Source organism: Dasypus novemcinctus, chromosome 13, assembly GCF_030445035.2.
Source record: "Dasypus novemcinctus isolate mDasNov1 chromosome 13, mDasNov1.1.hap2, whole genome shotgun sequence".
NCBI lineage: Eukaryota > Metazoa > Chordata > Mammalia > Cingulata > Dasypodidae > Dasypus > Dasypus novemcinctus.
The window spans coordinates 30,873,003-30,885,173 of NC_080685.1; the positions used below are offsets into that span (position 1 = coordinate 30,873,003).

Genomic DNA, 12,171 nt, shown 5'->3' on the forward strand with positions numbered 1-12,171 from the left:
CTAGAATGATCCTAAGACTAAGGAAGTGGCTTTATCCTGGAAGTCAACATCGGTGAACATACTTGCATGGGGTCCAGGATGCTGATGATATGGATGGTTTTAGAAGATCCCTTTAGAAACAGGACCTGGAAGATAAATGGAGGGTAGGAAACGGGAAAAAAGCAAGCTCACCACTGCACAGTTAGGAAACATTTTTCCATTTAATACTAGACTTTCAAGGATTGAGATGCAAGCTTTTTATGCAATTACATCCAATGTTAAAATTGGTAATACATAATTTACAAAGATTAACATCAAAACAATCATCTATTTAGATATGCTTTTGTAAAAAGGAAATATATTAGCAGCATTTATATTTTCCGCAATCACACAGCCTACAGACATGCAGACTAACTCTGAATCTATTTGCAGTGATGTAGTGCTTTGCCCCGCATTTCAAACACCAAAACCCGCCTGGCAGCTGGGGGTTTCTTTTTATTTCATTATTATAAAATAACCAAAAAATAAAAAAAGGCATTAATTTCTACACCAGTAAGAAAAAACAAGTTTTTGCACTTACCTAACATTTGATTGTCTAAAAAACATTTCAGTTTTTAGTCTTTCAACAAAAGAAAGATAAAATGACAGAGCGTAGTGTCTTTTGCTTCTGTTCTCACATTTTACAAAGTTTTTTTCTTTCTTTTTTGTCTTTTTTAAAATTTTAGTGTTTAACACTATTAAAGGAAACATTGAATTTTAATCTTCTCTTTCTTGTCATTTTCCTGCTTTTGACTAAAAGGAGACCCCCAAAGTGCCCCTATTCCCACCTCCCTCCCACCCTCTCCCTGCAATGAAAACCAAAAGAAACAACTCAAACGGGCTTGGACATGCGATTTTTCCAACTCCACACATGAGTATCTTATACCCAGGTCTCTTAATAATGTACAGTGCTTCTCTACAGTAAGAAAATACTCCAAACTATTTTCTTAATTCTCTTTTTTCTTTAATAAAATATTTATTCTGCTTTTTCTCTGCTCAAGGGGATCTTTGGTATCCCCTGTCGCTTTTGTTTTGTTTTGTTTTGTTTTCCTCAAGATTGACACAGAAAGGATATAAAAGAAAAAAAAGATTCAATGGAATGGAAGGTGGTTAATGTTTTCTACCTAAACAAGTCAGAGTGTCGTCATCATAAGGGAAATGTACAATTAGGACAGCGTTGGTCCAATGTTAGGAAAAACGTAATGGGGACATGTTTACTATTGTATTGCTTACCAATCACGCAGGAGAGATATATATATGTGTGTGTGTGTGTGTGTGTATACACATACACACACACGACTTGGCACATTTAAAAACCATCTTTTCTCTTATAAGAACATCTAAAAGTATATGCGTATGTATGTCTGAGAAGACAACAAAGCAGAGCTTTTAAAATTTTGTTTGTAAAGAGACAGCACAATCTGGTAACTTCTGGCCAAGAGAATGAGGAGGAGGGAGATACCCTGAATATCCCTCCTGACAAAGAAGTCACTCAAGAGGGTGGAGGGAAGACGTGACTAGGTTGGGGAGAACGCACTGTCTCTTTAAGAGATGGACATTGAAAACTATACAGTTAAGAACATAAAAGTAGTGTTTTCAGTTGATAATCTACACTCAGGACAAATACTCTGATAGGTGAATACTATTCAACAGTTTATGTAGTGACTTTTGTTGGGGGGGGTTAGAGCTCTTTCTTACATAGGTTTTTAAATGTTTTTATTTTGAAATGACTCTCCAATCGCACAGCACAGCAGACATACAAGAACCACAGCGCATCAAACACAGCAAGTGTGCTGGCGGGGGCCTGGCCTTCCCATTAAAAAAAATGTTCTGCAGGTTATGAAGGGTAGAACAAATAAAAAATAATTACAAGAAGTACTGTGCCCTTCTGACCCCATGGGGGCCCTCCCTAGCCAATGATCCCTTTTTGGGGAGTAGAGGTAGGGAGAGAAGCAGCAGTTACAAGTGCTTTGAGTTGTCAACTCACATTTTACTTTGATCTGGTTGGGCAAGAAAGGAGAGAGAAACTTTCCTAGTCAGGGATTTGGATAGAAGCCCCAGATATTGTTTCTGTTTTCAGTGGCTGGGGTAGCTCTAGGAGCTTACAGAGAACAGATGGGGTAGGGGTGGGGATCCTAGCCCCATCCCTTTGGATTCTGAGTTATACCTGGGGGGTATGGAAAGCAGCTTCTTAGCAGTGCCTGTAGGAACAGAGGATGGCACAGGAAAACCCAAGCTAGAGGGAGGGGCAAGTGTTGCAAAGTACCAGAAGGCTCTGATCACCCCCAGTGTGCTCCTCCTCCCCACATTATTAACCCTCAGGGCGAAGCAATGGAGAGGAAAATAAATTAAAATGAACTGTCCTGGACAGATTTCCCTTCCTCTTCCTCTCCATCAGCTCCAAGATTTATTAAGTACCTAATGTCAACGGCATGGCCCCATTCCCCTTGACTGGACGGACCCTTCCCACCCCTGTCGTACCCAGAGAGCAGGAGGCAGGACTGACTAGCTCTACTGGATCCCAGATGCTTGAGGTTCTCATTTTTTTGAGGTTCATTTCCGAAAGCTGTTTTCTGGGATAAACAAAGTACGTCTTCGCAGTTTCCTGCCCGATCCTTCCTCCAGCAAGTAGGTCACGTCTATGGCTGAAAAGAGAACCATGGAAGCTCATCAAATACCACACTCCCATTTCTTTTTTCAGACTCATGCTTTAAGGAGATCATAAGAGTTTGATTATTCTATTTTCGACCTATAAGCAATTTAAGCTGCCTTCAGCCCTAGCACTGTTCTCTAGGGAAGGAGATCCTCTCACCTTCCAAGATATGACTTACAATTATGTTTCACTGCAAACTCTTTCAAGATACAGTTTCATTCCCAAGCTATAACAAAAGCTGTTTTTTTTTTTTTTTTAGAAGATTTTACATTCTGGGCTAATAATCAGAAGCTGTTCTTCTTCATTCCCAACTGACTTATTTCCCATTTACATTAAACCCTAGATATGAACCTGGTCCTCCTTACCATTTTTCCCAGGGATTTTTTCAAGGAGGTTGAGCAAGATCTGGTTAAGTCGCTCCCGTTGGGTGTGCCGTCGTTCCTCAGGGGTACAGGCTGGTTGGGGCTCTTGACTGCTTTCCTCTGGTTTCTTTTCACCCTCACTGGCTTCTGCAGTTGCCCTCTCCCGTTCTGCTTCCTCCAGGCTGGGCATCTCATTGGCTGCTTGTTCCTGATTGGCCAGAACCTCTTCAATCAAGGGCAGAGCATCATCCTCCTGGCCCAGGTCTTTTAGGGGTGGCTTTGAGCGCTCGGACTTCCAGGATGATCTGCCAGAAGGATATCTGAATTTAGGGCAAGGCTGAGCAGGGCCCTTGGGGATGGAAGGGGAATGAAGGGTAGAGGTCCCAGGACTCCAGGAGATCCTGGAGTCTGAAGCACAAATGAGATAAGAGACCACAAAATATATCAGGGCTGGTAAAATTGCTTAGTTTTCTAACTCTTTGCTCCATGAATACAAAGAATTATGGGATAACCATTTGATACCAATAACCCAACCATAATAATAAGTATTTAAATGGAGTTTTTCATTTTCCCAAATTCCTTTTCACATCTACTGTCTAGTATGTTTTCCATTATGGTAAGCCACCGATGTAGGTAAAGCAGTTATGACACCATGTGACAGATAAGGAAACTGAAGAAAAGTCTCCTGGGCTCCTTCTCCACGAATATCCTTCTAATGTACAAACAAGTAAAAATAAAAAGTATGAACCCAAATGAAAATGTTCCTTGCTCAGCCAAAATCGTGTACTTCTATTTACTTTTGTTCCTAGACAGCTGATGTGCTCTGGGGTAACAGGGAAAGCTTGAGGATGACTAAAAACAGAGACTGTTCTCAATCTGTCTGGAGTTCTGTTCCAAAGTCTCTTTTCCTTCTCAATCTCTACTTCCCTGCAAGTCTCCCCACTCTGATCCACTTAAGGCCCATTATTATTATTATTATTATTATTATTATTATTATTATTTAAAGACTTATTTATTTCTCTCCCCTTCCCCCCACCCCCAACTGTCTGTTCTCTGTGTCTATTTGCCGTGTTGTCTTCTTTGTCCGCTTCTGTTGTTGTCAGTGGCAGGGGAATCTGTGTTTCTTTTTTTGTTGTGTCATCTTGTTGTGTCAGCTCTCCGTGTGAATGGCGCCATTCTTAGGTAGGCTGCACTTTCTTTCACGCTGGGCGGCTCTCCTTAGGGGGCGCACTCCTTGCGCGTGGGGTTCCCCTACGCGGGGGATACCCCTGCATGGCAGGGCACTCCTTGCGTGCATCAGCACTGCGAATGGGCCAGCTCCACACGGGTCAAGGAGGCCCGGGGTTTGAACCGCGGACCTCCCTTGTGGTAGACGGACACCCTAACCACTGGGCCTAGTCCGCTTCCCAAGGCCCATTATTGAGACCACACCTATCAAAGTCATGTTCCTTCATGCTAGTGTTGATACTACACTGGGCTACTGTCTCAGAGAATTAGTAGGCTACCACCTACCCACCCAGCCCCATTTCAAGCTTTTCTTGTGCTCCCTTTCAAGCCCTTGGTCAATCCCTTAGGATCATCAAATCCCTTAAATCCTCAGGGACTTACCGCCCTCCGTTCCTCTTGTAGTTGTCTGGGACATAATGAGGCTGCAGAAAAGAAAAATGGAGAGGTAAGTATGCATATTGCAGAAGATTGCAAAGCTAGATCAGATGGTCAGGATAAGGGAAGTGGGGAGGAAGGGAGATAAAGAGGAAAAGGCAGAAAAAAAGAGGGGTAAAGCCCTTACAAGCTTTTTTTTTTTTTTCCCCCGGGGACTGGGAGGGATTGTGTTTTAAGGTTTAAGGTCAGAAGTACTTCTATCAATTTGTTGGTCACAGTGGTTATTAGCATTTTGTAATCCAAGAGTGATAGTAGAAGGGATAAGTTCACAATCTTCTCTGTCCCATCCTACCTTTTAAATAGTTAAGATTAGGGTTTCAAAACTAATCAGTGAGCAATCCACTGCTGACAGAGTGAGCAAAACAGAAGTCTAGCTAAGAGCAAGGGACCTGGTGGTGGGAAGAGAGAAGACAAAACACTGTTTGGAGAAATCCCACCAACCCACCTTCCCCTGGAAAAAAAAAAAAGAAGAAAAAAAAGGAACATAAAGGTTTATTCTGGCCTCTTGACAGGCCCACTAAAGGAAGACCCAAGAATGAAGAGCTCTGACCAGGGTTTCATTACAGCAAATAGAGATAGGTGATCAAAATCTTTATGGAATGGTGAATGGCATAAAATAATTGGCGGTGTGTATATTTTATGGTATGATTCCATACATATGATCTCATCGAAAAGATAAAACTATAGTGATGGAGAATAAGATCAGTGGTTGGGAGAGTATATTTTCACTGATTTGAAAGAACAAACAGAGAAAGGCTGAAAATGAATACAACCAAATGTTGAATGTGGTTATTTTCTGGGTAGAATATACAAATTTTTTCTTACTATTTCCTATACTTTTCCAAATTTTGTATGATTATATTTTATAGTTTTAATCTAGGGAGAAAAAGAAAAAGCAAAAGCACTGAATTGTTTTCACTAAAGGTTTCTTGGGGTTCTTGCCATATTCTTCTACTTCTCAAAATTGTGGATGTGAAAAACAAAATGAAAGAGAACAAAAAACAACAGATGTGGCCTCATGGGCAAAGACTGAGGAAAGGTAAGAGGGGAAAAAAAGAGGAAAACTTTCATCAATGTAAAACAAAATAATTGATAATTTCTTGAGAGAAAACCCATGTAAGGAAATGCAGAATAAAGGTATTTATGCTGTATAATATGTCTCAGAGAGAAACAAAGATTTCCATGGTTTGGGATGGAAACAGGATGAAAAAGCAGGGAGCCACTTAAGATTCTGATTCTGGGAGTGGATGTGGCTCAAGTGGTTAAGTGCCTGCTTCTCACATGGGAGTTCCCAGGTTCAGTTCCTGGTCCCTCCTAAAAACAAAAACAAGCAAACAAATGAAAAAACCAACTCAGAGGAGCCAATATGGCTCAGTGATTGAGCACTGGCTTCCCACATACCAGGTCCCAGGTTCCATCCCTGGCCCTGGTACCTCAACAACAACAATGAAAGATTCTGATTCTGTGAGTTCCATATATGAGAACAGATTTTCCTAACAAATACTGCTAAGAGAGCAGGGATACTTACTGAGAAATCTCTTTTGGGAGTGAGCTTCTTGGGGAAGTGATCAAAGGCATAGGGTTTGGTGCAGACAGGATAGCGGTTCCGGTGGATCTTGTAAAACAGGTGTGCTGACTTGTCAAGCCGATAATCACAGATGTACACATCTTGCTCTTTCACTCCTTTGGGTCGCCCTATGAGTCCAAACACTGTTAAAGAACCCTCCTACTTCCCCTTTCCTCACATCCTGAGCTGCCCAGGAAAAGCAGCTAGTGTTGCTTTAGAAGCAAAAGAGGGAAACATTGTAGCTATTTTGAGGGACAAAACAAACAACTGAGAATTTAGTGGTTGCAAAGAAAGGAGAAATTCCCAGATACTAGGGTCAAAAAAGGAAAAAGGTAATGTAAGAGTAGAAGGGCATACATAAAAATGAAAACAAATCAGAAGTGGAGATTATTTGATTACTACAGGAAAAACATCCTGAGGGAAAAAGAGCATATTTTGGAGTAGTTATGAAAAAGAATGGAAGTATAAAGGCGGAAAGCAATCTAGGAAAAGAAAACATTTTAAATGGGGAAAGGAATCATCAGTGTCACATAGCTCCAAGCAGTCTGTCAATCTTTTGAAGGGGATATGTAGTCTTCTGGACTCTTGTTAAGAAACTAAGACGAAGAGCTAGGCTATTAAACTCTATTTGCTAATAATGACAACTAATAGACATGGAGCTTTTACTGGGAATCACAAATTGGGCTATGTGCTTTCATAGACTATCATTTAATCTTTACAAAGCTCTCTAAGATAGACGCTAATTCCTATTTTTAGTAGGAAAATTGACAGGTTACGTAACTTGCTCAAGAGCATATAGGTAAAAATGGTGAAGTTTAAATTTGAAATTAGATGATCTGATTCCATAGCCTGCGCTGTTAACGATGACTTTTATAAAAAATTAATTTAAAAAAATGTACAGAGTTTATGATGGTCTTCAGGATTTTGGAATGAGTGGTGAAGAAACATATTTCCTGACAAATCCTAATAGAGTGCTACGTGCACAACAGTTATTTAAAAATGTTAACTAATTTAAAGAAAAAATTATAATGAACATTTATTAAGTACTGAGCATGAGCTAAAAGGAAGGAAAAATAATATAGTATTCTGAAACTTCATAGCTAGCTTTGGAGAATTCTTTATCAAAATAGAGCAAGAGTGGAGCAGATGTAGCTTGGTGGTTGAGTGCCTGCTTCCCATGTATGAGGTCCTGGGTTCATTATCATGGTACCTCCAAAAAAAAAAAAAAGTAGAGCAATAAACGGGTCATTTCTTAAATAGCACAGGTTACCTTTACAGTATGTATAAAGGTCCAACACACAGCAGGTCCCCACTACAGCCTCCAAGGGAATGATCTCATAGAGAGGCACCCGAAATAGTTCATTGTGATAGAACCGACGGGATGGAGAATGGTGTGTTTCATGAGGACGGAAATAATGGTGACCAAAGGCAAACCGTTCCTCTCTGAAAAAGGAAAAAAGAGAAGAGAAAGGTTTAGTTGATGTAGCAAGAATATGGTAATATTCAGCTCTGTCAACTACTGCAGAGTTGAAGAATGAGACAGAACCTCAACACATACTTTTCATTCTTCCAGAGCTTCTCGATACGGAAGATGTCAAGTTTATCTCGGTTAATGTGAGATAATAGTCGATAGGACTGACGGACTGGGTGGCCGTCAAGGGTGCGCCGACTATCCCTCATCAGATACACACAGTCACCTAGGAAGGCACAGAACACAGAAGGGGGCTAAATTATTTTTCTATAAATTCTGTTAGGGATTCATTTGTGTGATCCAAGATCTACATAGCAGGAACTTACAATTTAAGACATATAAATACTGTTAAAACCAGCTGTCTAATGATGGTAACTAATTTCAGACTGAGAATGACATGAGCGAGGTCTTCAATCTCTTAAATTCCTTATACATCTTTCCTAATCTTAAAATTATCTTGGAGAGGATGTGGAGAGATAGGAATGCTTATCCACTGTTGGTGGCAATGTAGAATGATACAGCCACTATGGATAACTGTTTGGCAGTTCCTAAGGAAACTGAATATAGATTAGCCATGTGACCCAGCAATACCACTACTAGGTATATACCCCGAAGAACTGAAAGCATTGACACAAACAGACGTCTGCACACCAACGTCCATAGCGGTGTTATTTACAACACCAAAAGATAGAATTTACCAAGGTGTCCATCAACCGATGAATGGATAAACAAATTGTGGTATATGCATATCATGGAATACTATGCAGTTGTAACAAGAAATGAAGTCGTGAAGCCTATGCCAACACACATGAGACTGGAGGACATTATGTTGAGTGAAGCAAGCCAGACACAAAAGGACAAATGCTGTATGACTGTGCTATTATGAACTTAAATACCATGTAAATTAATGGCGTTAATAACTAGAATACAGGTCAACAGAAAATAGAATGAAGTTAGAGAATGGAAAGCTGAGGTTTAATCTGTGCAAAATTGGTAGAAAGGTTGTTTGTAAATCTTTGGAAATAAATAGAAATACTGAAAGCACATCATAGTGTTTGTAACTAGTGTGTTAATAGATGGCTATGACAGTGAGTGAAAGGGAAAGTCTAAGGTTATGTAGGAAGCAGATATTATATCACCAGAAGGAAATCGAAAAAATGTAACATGAGACTGTATAGTATAGTGAAACCTCATGTGAAATATGATTATGAATAATACTGCCTGTATAAGACTGTTTTTCTTTGAAACTTAACAAATATATGTTAATGGTACAAGATGTTAATATCAGGCAAAAATACAACCAACACAAAATACTGACAGTAGTGTATAGTAATATATTAATAATCTTCCATTAAGGGTAAAAAAATATACTAAGTGAAAGAAACTAGATACTATATAAAAGATACTATATATTATTTGATTCCATTTATACAAAACAGAAATACAAATAAACTGGAAAGATAGAAACAATAGCAATTATATATGGCAGAGGAAGTATAGAGAGATTGAGAGGTGATTATTTAGGGTTAGGGCTTATTTTGTCTATTATTATTATTATTATTGGAATAATGAAAATGCTCTAATAATGATTGAAGTGATGAATGTACAACTACGTGATTATACCAAATATTAATGAATGTACATTTTGGATGGATTAATTCATATGTATCAATAAAATTGATTTAAAAAACCCCCAAAATTTAGCTTTTTAACACCCCATCTCTTCAAATTATGTAAGACATGACTATAGGCTATAAAAACCTACATTCTGTTGCTATTAAGGGCTATATGGTGACAAAGACTATCACACAGACAGTTGATACCTCCAACTATTCAGAAAGGTCAGCTTTGACAAGCAGGGTTAGCTCCTGTGTACGCACCTTGACGAAGTAGCAAGTCATCTCGGAGCAAACAGATGAAGTAGACACAGCCAGCTTGGGCATAGTGGGGCCGAGGGATCATGGGTACCTCCTGATAAGAGCAGAAAGCCAATGGATCAGGGCTGAAACTCTATATTCACCCTACCTAGCTCTATTCAAGAGAAGAAAAGAACTAAAACCTAGACTTCCCAACCAATCAAGACTCACTATTTAGTCATTCAATGAACCACAAATATAAAAAAAGATTACAGCCAACTAGAGTTTTTAAACCTGGAAAGAATAGTGAAAGTAGAGTATGATAAAACTGACAGACTAACTATTCCAAACTATGTTCTATGATGGCTGCACTGTGTGGCTGCTGTGTGCCATCCAGGGAACATCTGAAAATGTATGAAGGGTGACAATGATTATGGCAATGACTGGATGACTGGAGGATGCTGCTGGCATTTAGTAGCCAGGGAAGCCAAACATTGTGCATTGTGTCCCTAACAACAAAGAACTACCCAACAAATAACAACAGCACCACTATTAAATACTGAGTAAATGCCACCTTTTATAGAAATAATTTGCCCAAAATCACATAAATAAATATGGTAGTGCCAAGACAAGAACCCACTTAATAACTTGGGCAGATCACCTACCTTCTCTAAGATTGTTAATTCATCTGTAAAGTAGCTATAAGACTAACCTCAGTTTACTGAGTCTAGTGCTCTTTTCACTATTAAACACTATTTAACATACATGATATTTAGAGTACTCGAGTTTTCGATTTTATAAGCTACTTCTTTTATGGATAGTTGACAGTATTTATAAAAACCTTATTTTATATAGTACCTTTCCTTCCATAGATTTGAAAGTACTTAATTTTCCCTTTGACTACACTCCTGAGAAAAGGAAGGTCAGAATTATTACTCTCATTAAGTTTAAGAAAATGAAGCCCAGAGAGGCTGAGCAACTTACCAAAGGATATTCTGTGCAGCAGGCACAGGGAAGATAAGACAGCATATTCTACATCTCCTACATCTCCTACCTATAGACCAGAGAGTATTATCAGAGGCAGCTTACCCTGTCCACAGGCCTTGGGTCACACTGCTCACAAAGGTAGTGCTCCACATCTGAGTTCACCCCCATACAGTCACAGTGCTGCCATACCTGAGAAAAAAGGTGCTGTTAGGGGATCTTAGGGGTACGAAAGAAGTCCTGGGGGCTAGGAATCAAAATTTAAAAATTAGTAATAGCAAAGGGTGAAGGAAAATATGAAGGCTCACGTGGATGACTGACAAATTAGAGATAAATGTAAAATAGGGGGAAAAAGAATGGTGACCCGAAAATGTCTTATCTGTATGTGCACGTATAAAGATTGGTTCATAATGTATAGAACTGCACAAATAAAATGGGGAGAGGGAGAGAGAATAGAAGGACAAAGGAATATAGTACCAATCCATTACTTGTAAGTAATATAGCTACTGTGAAAGGCTGTACTCTTACAAACTGTTTTCACTTACCCTTGACAAATTTTATCTTCCCAACAATCCTGTGGACTACTTAGCCCCATTTTACATATAAGGTAACCAAGTTCAGATGTGTTAAGTGGGGATACTAAGGCTTAAGTTCTTGGCTATTCTATTAGAAGCCTTCATAAATGTATTTATATGTTGTGCTCTATCTGTATTAATGTTATCAACAGTGTACTATCTCTAACGTTTTTCAAGGTAAAGCACTATCTGAAATATTATCATTCTCAGTGACCCAGATGAGATAAGAAGTGTATAGTGGTAAATGGATAGAATGAATGAGAGGTAGAAAAAGAAGAGAAGGACAGAATGAGAAGGAAATTAGGAAAAGGGGAACGGGAGCAGATGCAGCTCAAGTGGTTGAGCACCTGCTTCTTATGTATGCAGTCCTGGGTTCAGTCCCTGGTATCTCCTAAAAAAAAGGAGAGGGGGTGGTGGAAGACAATATGGTGAATAGTGAGGGAGGGACAGGCTGAGTTACAGATCATAAAAAGCCTGTCAAGCCAAGTCAAAAGAGTCAAGAGGCTTGTTTCTTAATTATAGTCACCATGGTCATCAGAGCCAGACTTCAGCTTCACCTCCTGACTCTCCCTTACCATGCATTTGTCACACTGAATCATGAGGCCTTCGTCCTTGTAGAGGCCACAGATACAGCGGATAACATCATCATCCTTCTCATGCCCATTCTCCTTTTCAGAGATTGAGGTCTCACTGCTATCTGCCTCACTTGCTGTCTCTCCCACGATCTCATCAATTTGGGCTGATGCCTCATGCCGGGCATTGTAATAGGCCTTTCGCAGACGGCAAACATCTCTCCCAACTGGGGATTTACGCCCGTAATATTTCTGAAGAAAGCAGAAGAGTGAAATCACATTTGGTCTTCTCTATTTTGCTTAAAAATATCTGAAAAGGTGTTATGGTTTTCTTTACTCTATTTAATTCTTTAAGAGATTTTCAATAGCATCAAATATAATGACAGGCAGTCAATAACAACTTAACTAAAATGAATTGAAATTAAAATCTATATAATTTTCCTATCTATTT

General features: G+C 39.3%; 1 protein-coding gene across 7 annotated transcripts in view; it reads right to left on the minus strand.

Annotated features, from left to right (window-relative positions):
* Window positions 1–181: 181 nt before the first annotated feature.
* The window catches only part of ASH1L (ASH1 like histone lysine methyltransferase), a 320,979-nt gene continuing 308,989 nt past the window's right edge, over window positions 182–12,171 (minus strand). For all 7 annotated transcript variants that reach the window (XM_058309826.2, XM_058309824.2, XM_058309821.1 and 4 more), the window contains 9 exons: window positions 11,724–11,972; window positions 10,679–10,765; window positions 9,614–9,704; window positions 7,821–7,959; window positions 7,533–7,705; window positions 6,224–6,390; window positions 4,642–4,682; window positions 3,037–3,338; window positions 182–2,663 (listed from right to left, as the gene is read on the minus strand). In XM_058309826.2, coding sequence (XP_058165809.1) covers window positions 2,572–2,663; window positions 3,037–3,338; window positions 4,642–4,682; window positions 6,224–6,390; window positions 7,533–7,705; window positions 7,821–7,959; window positions 9,614–9,704; window positions 10,679–10,765; window positions 11,724–11,972 — 1,341 coding nt within the window. In that variant the 3' untranslated portion in view covers window positions 182–2,571. The remainder of the gene's footprint in view (window positions 2,664–3,036; window positions 3,339–4,641; window positions 4,683–6,223; window positions 6,391–7,532; window positions 7,706–7,820; window positions 7,960–9,613; window positions 9,705–10,678; window positions 10,766–11,723; window positions 11,973–12,171) is intronic.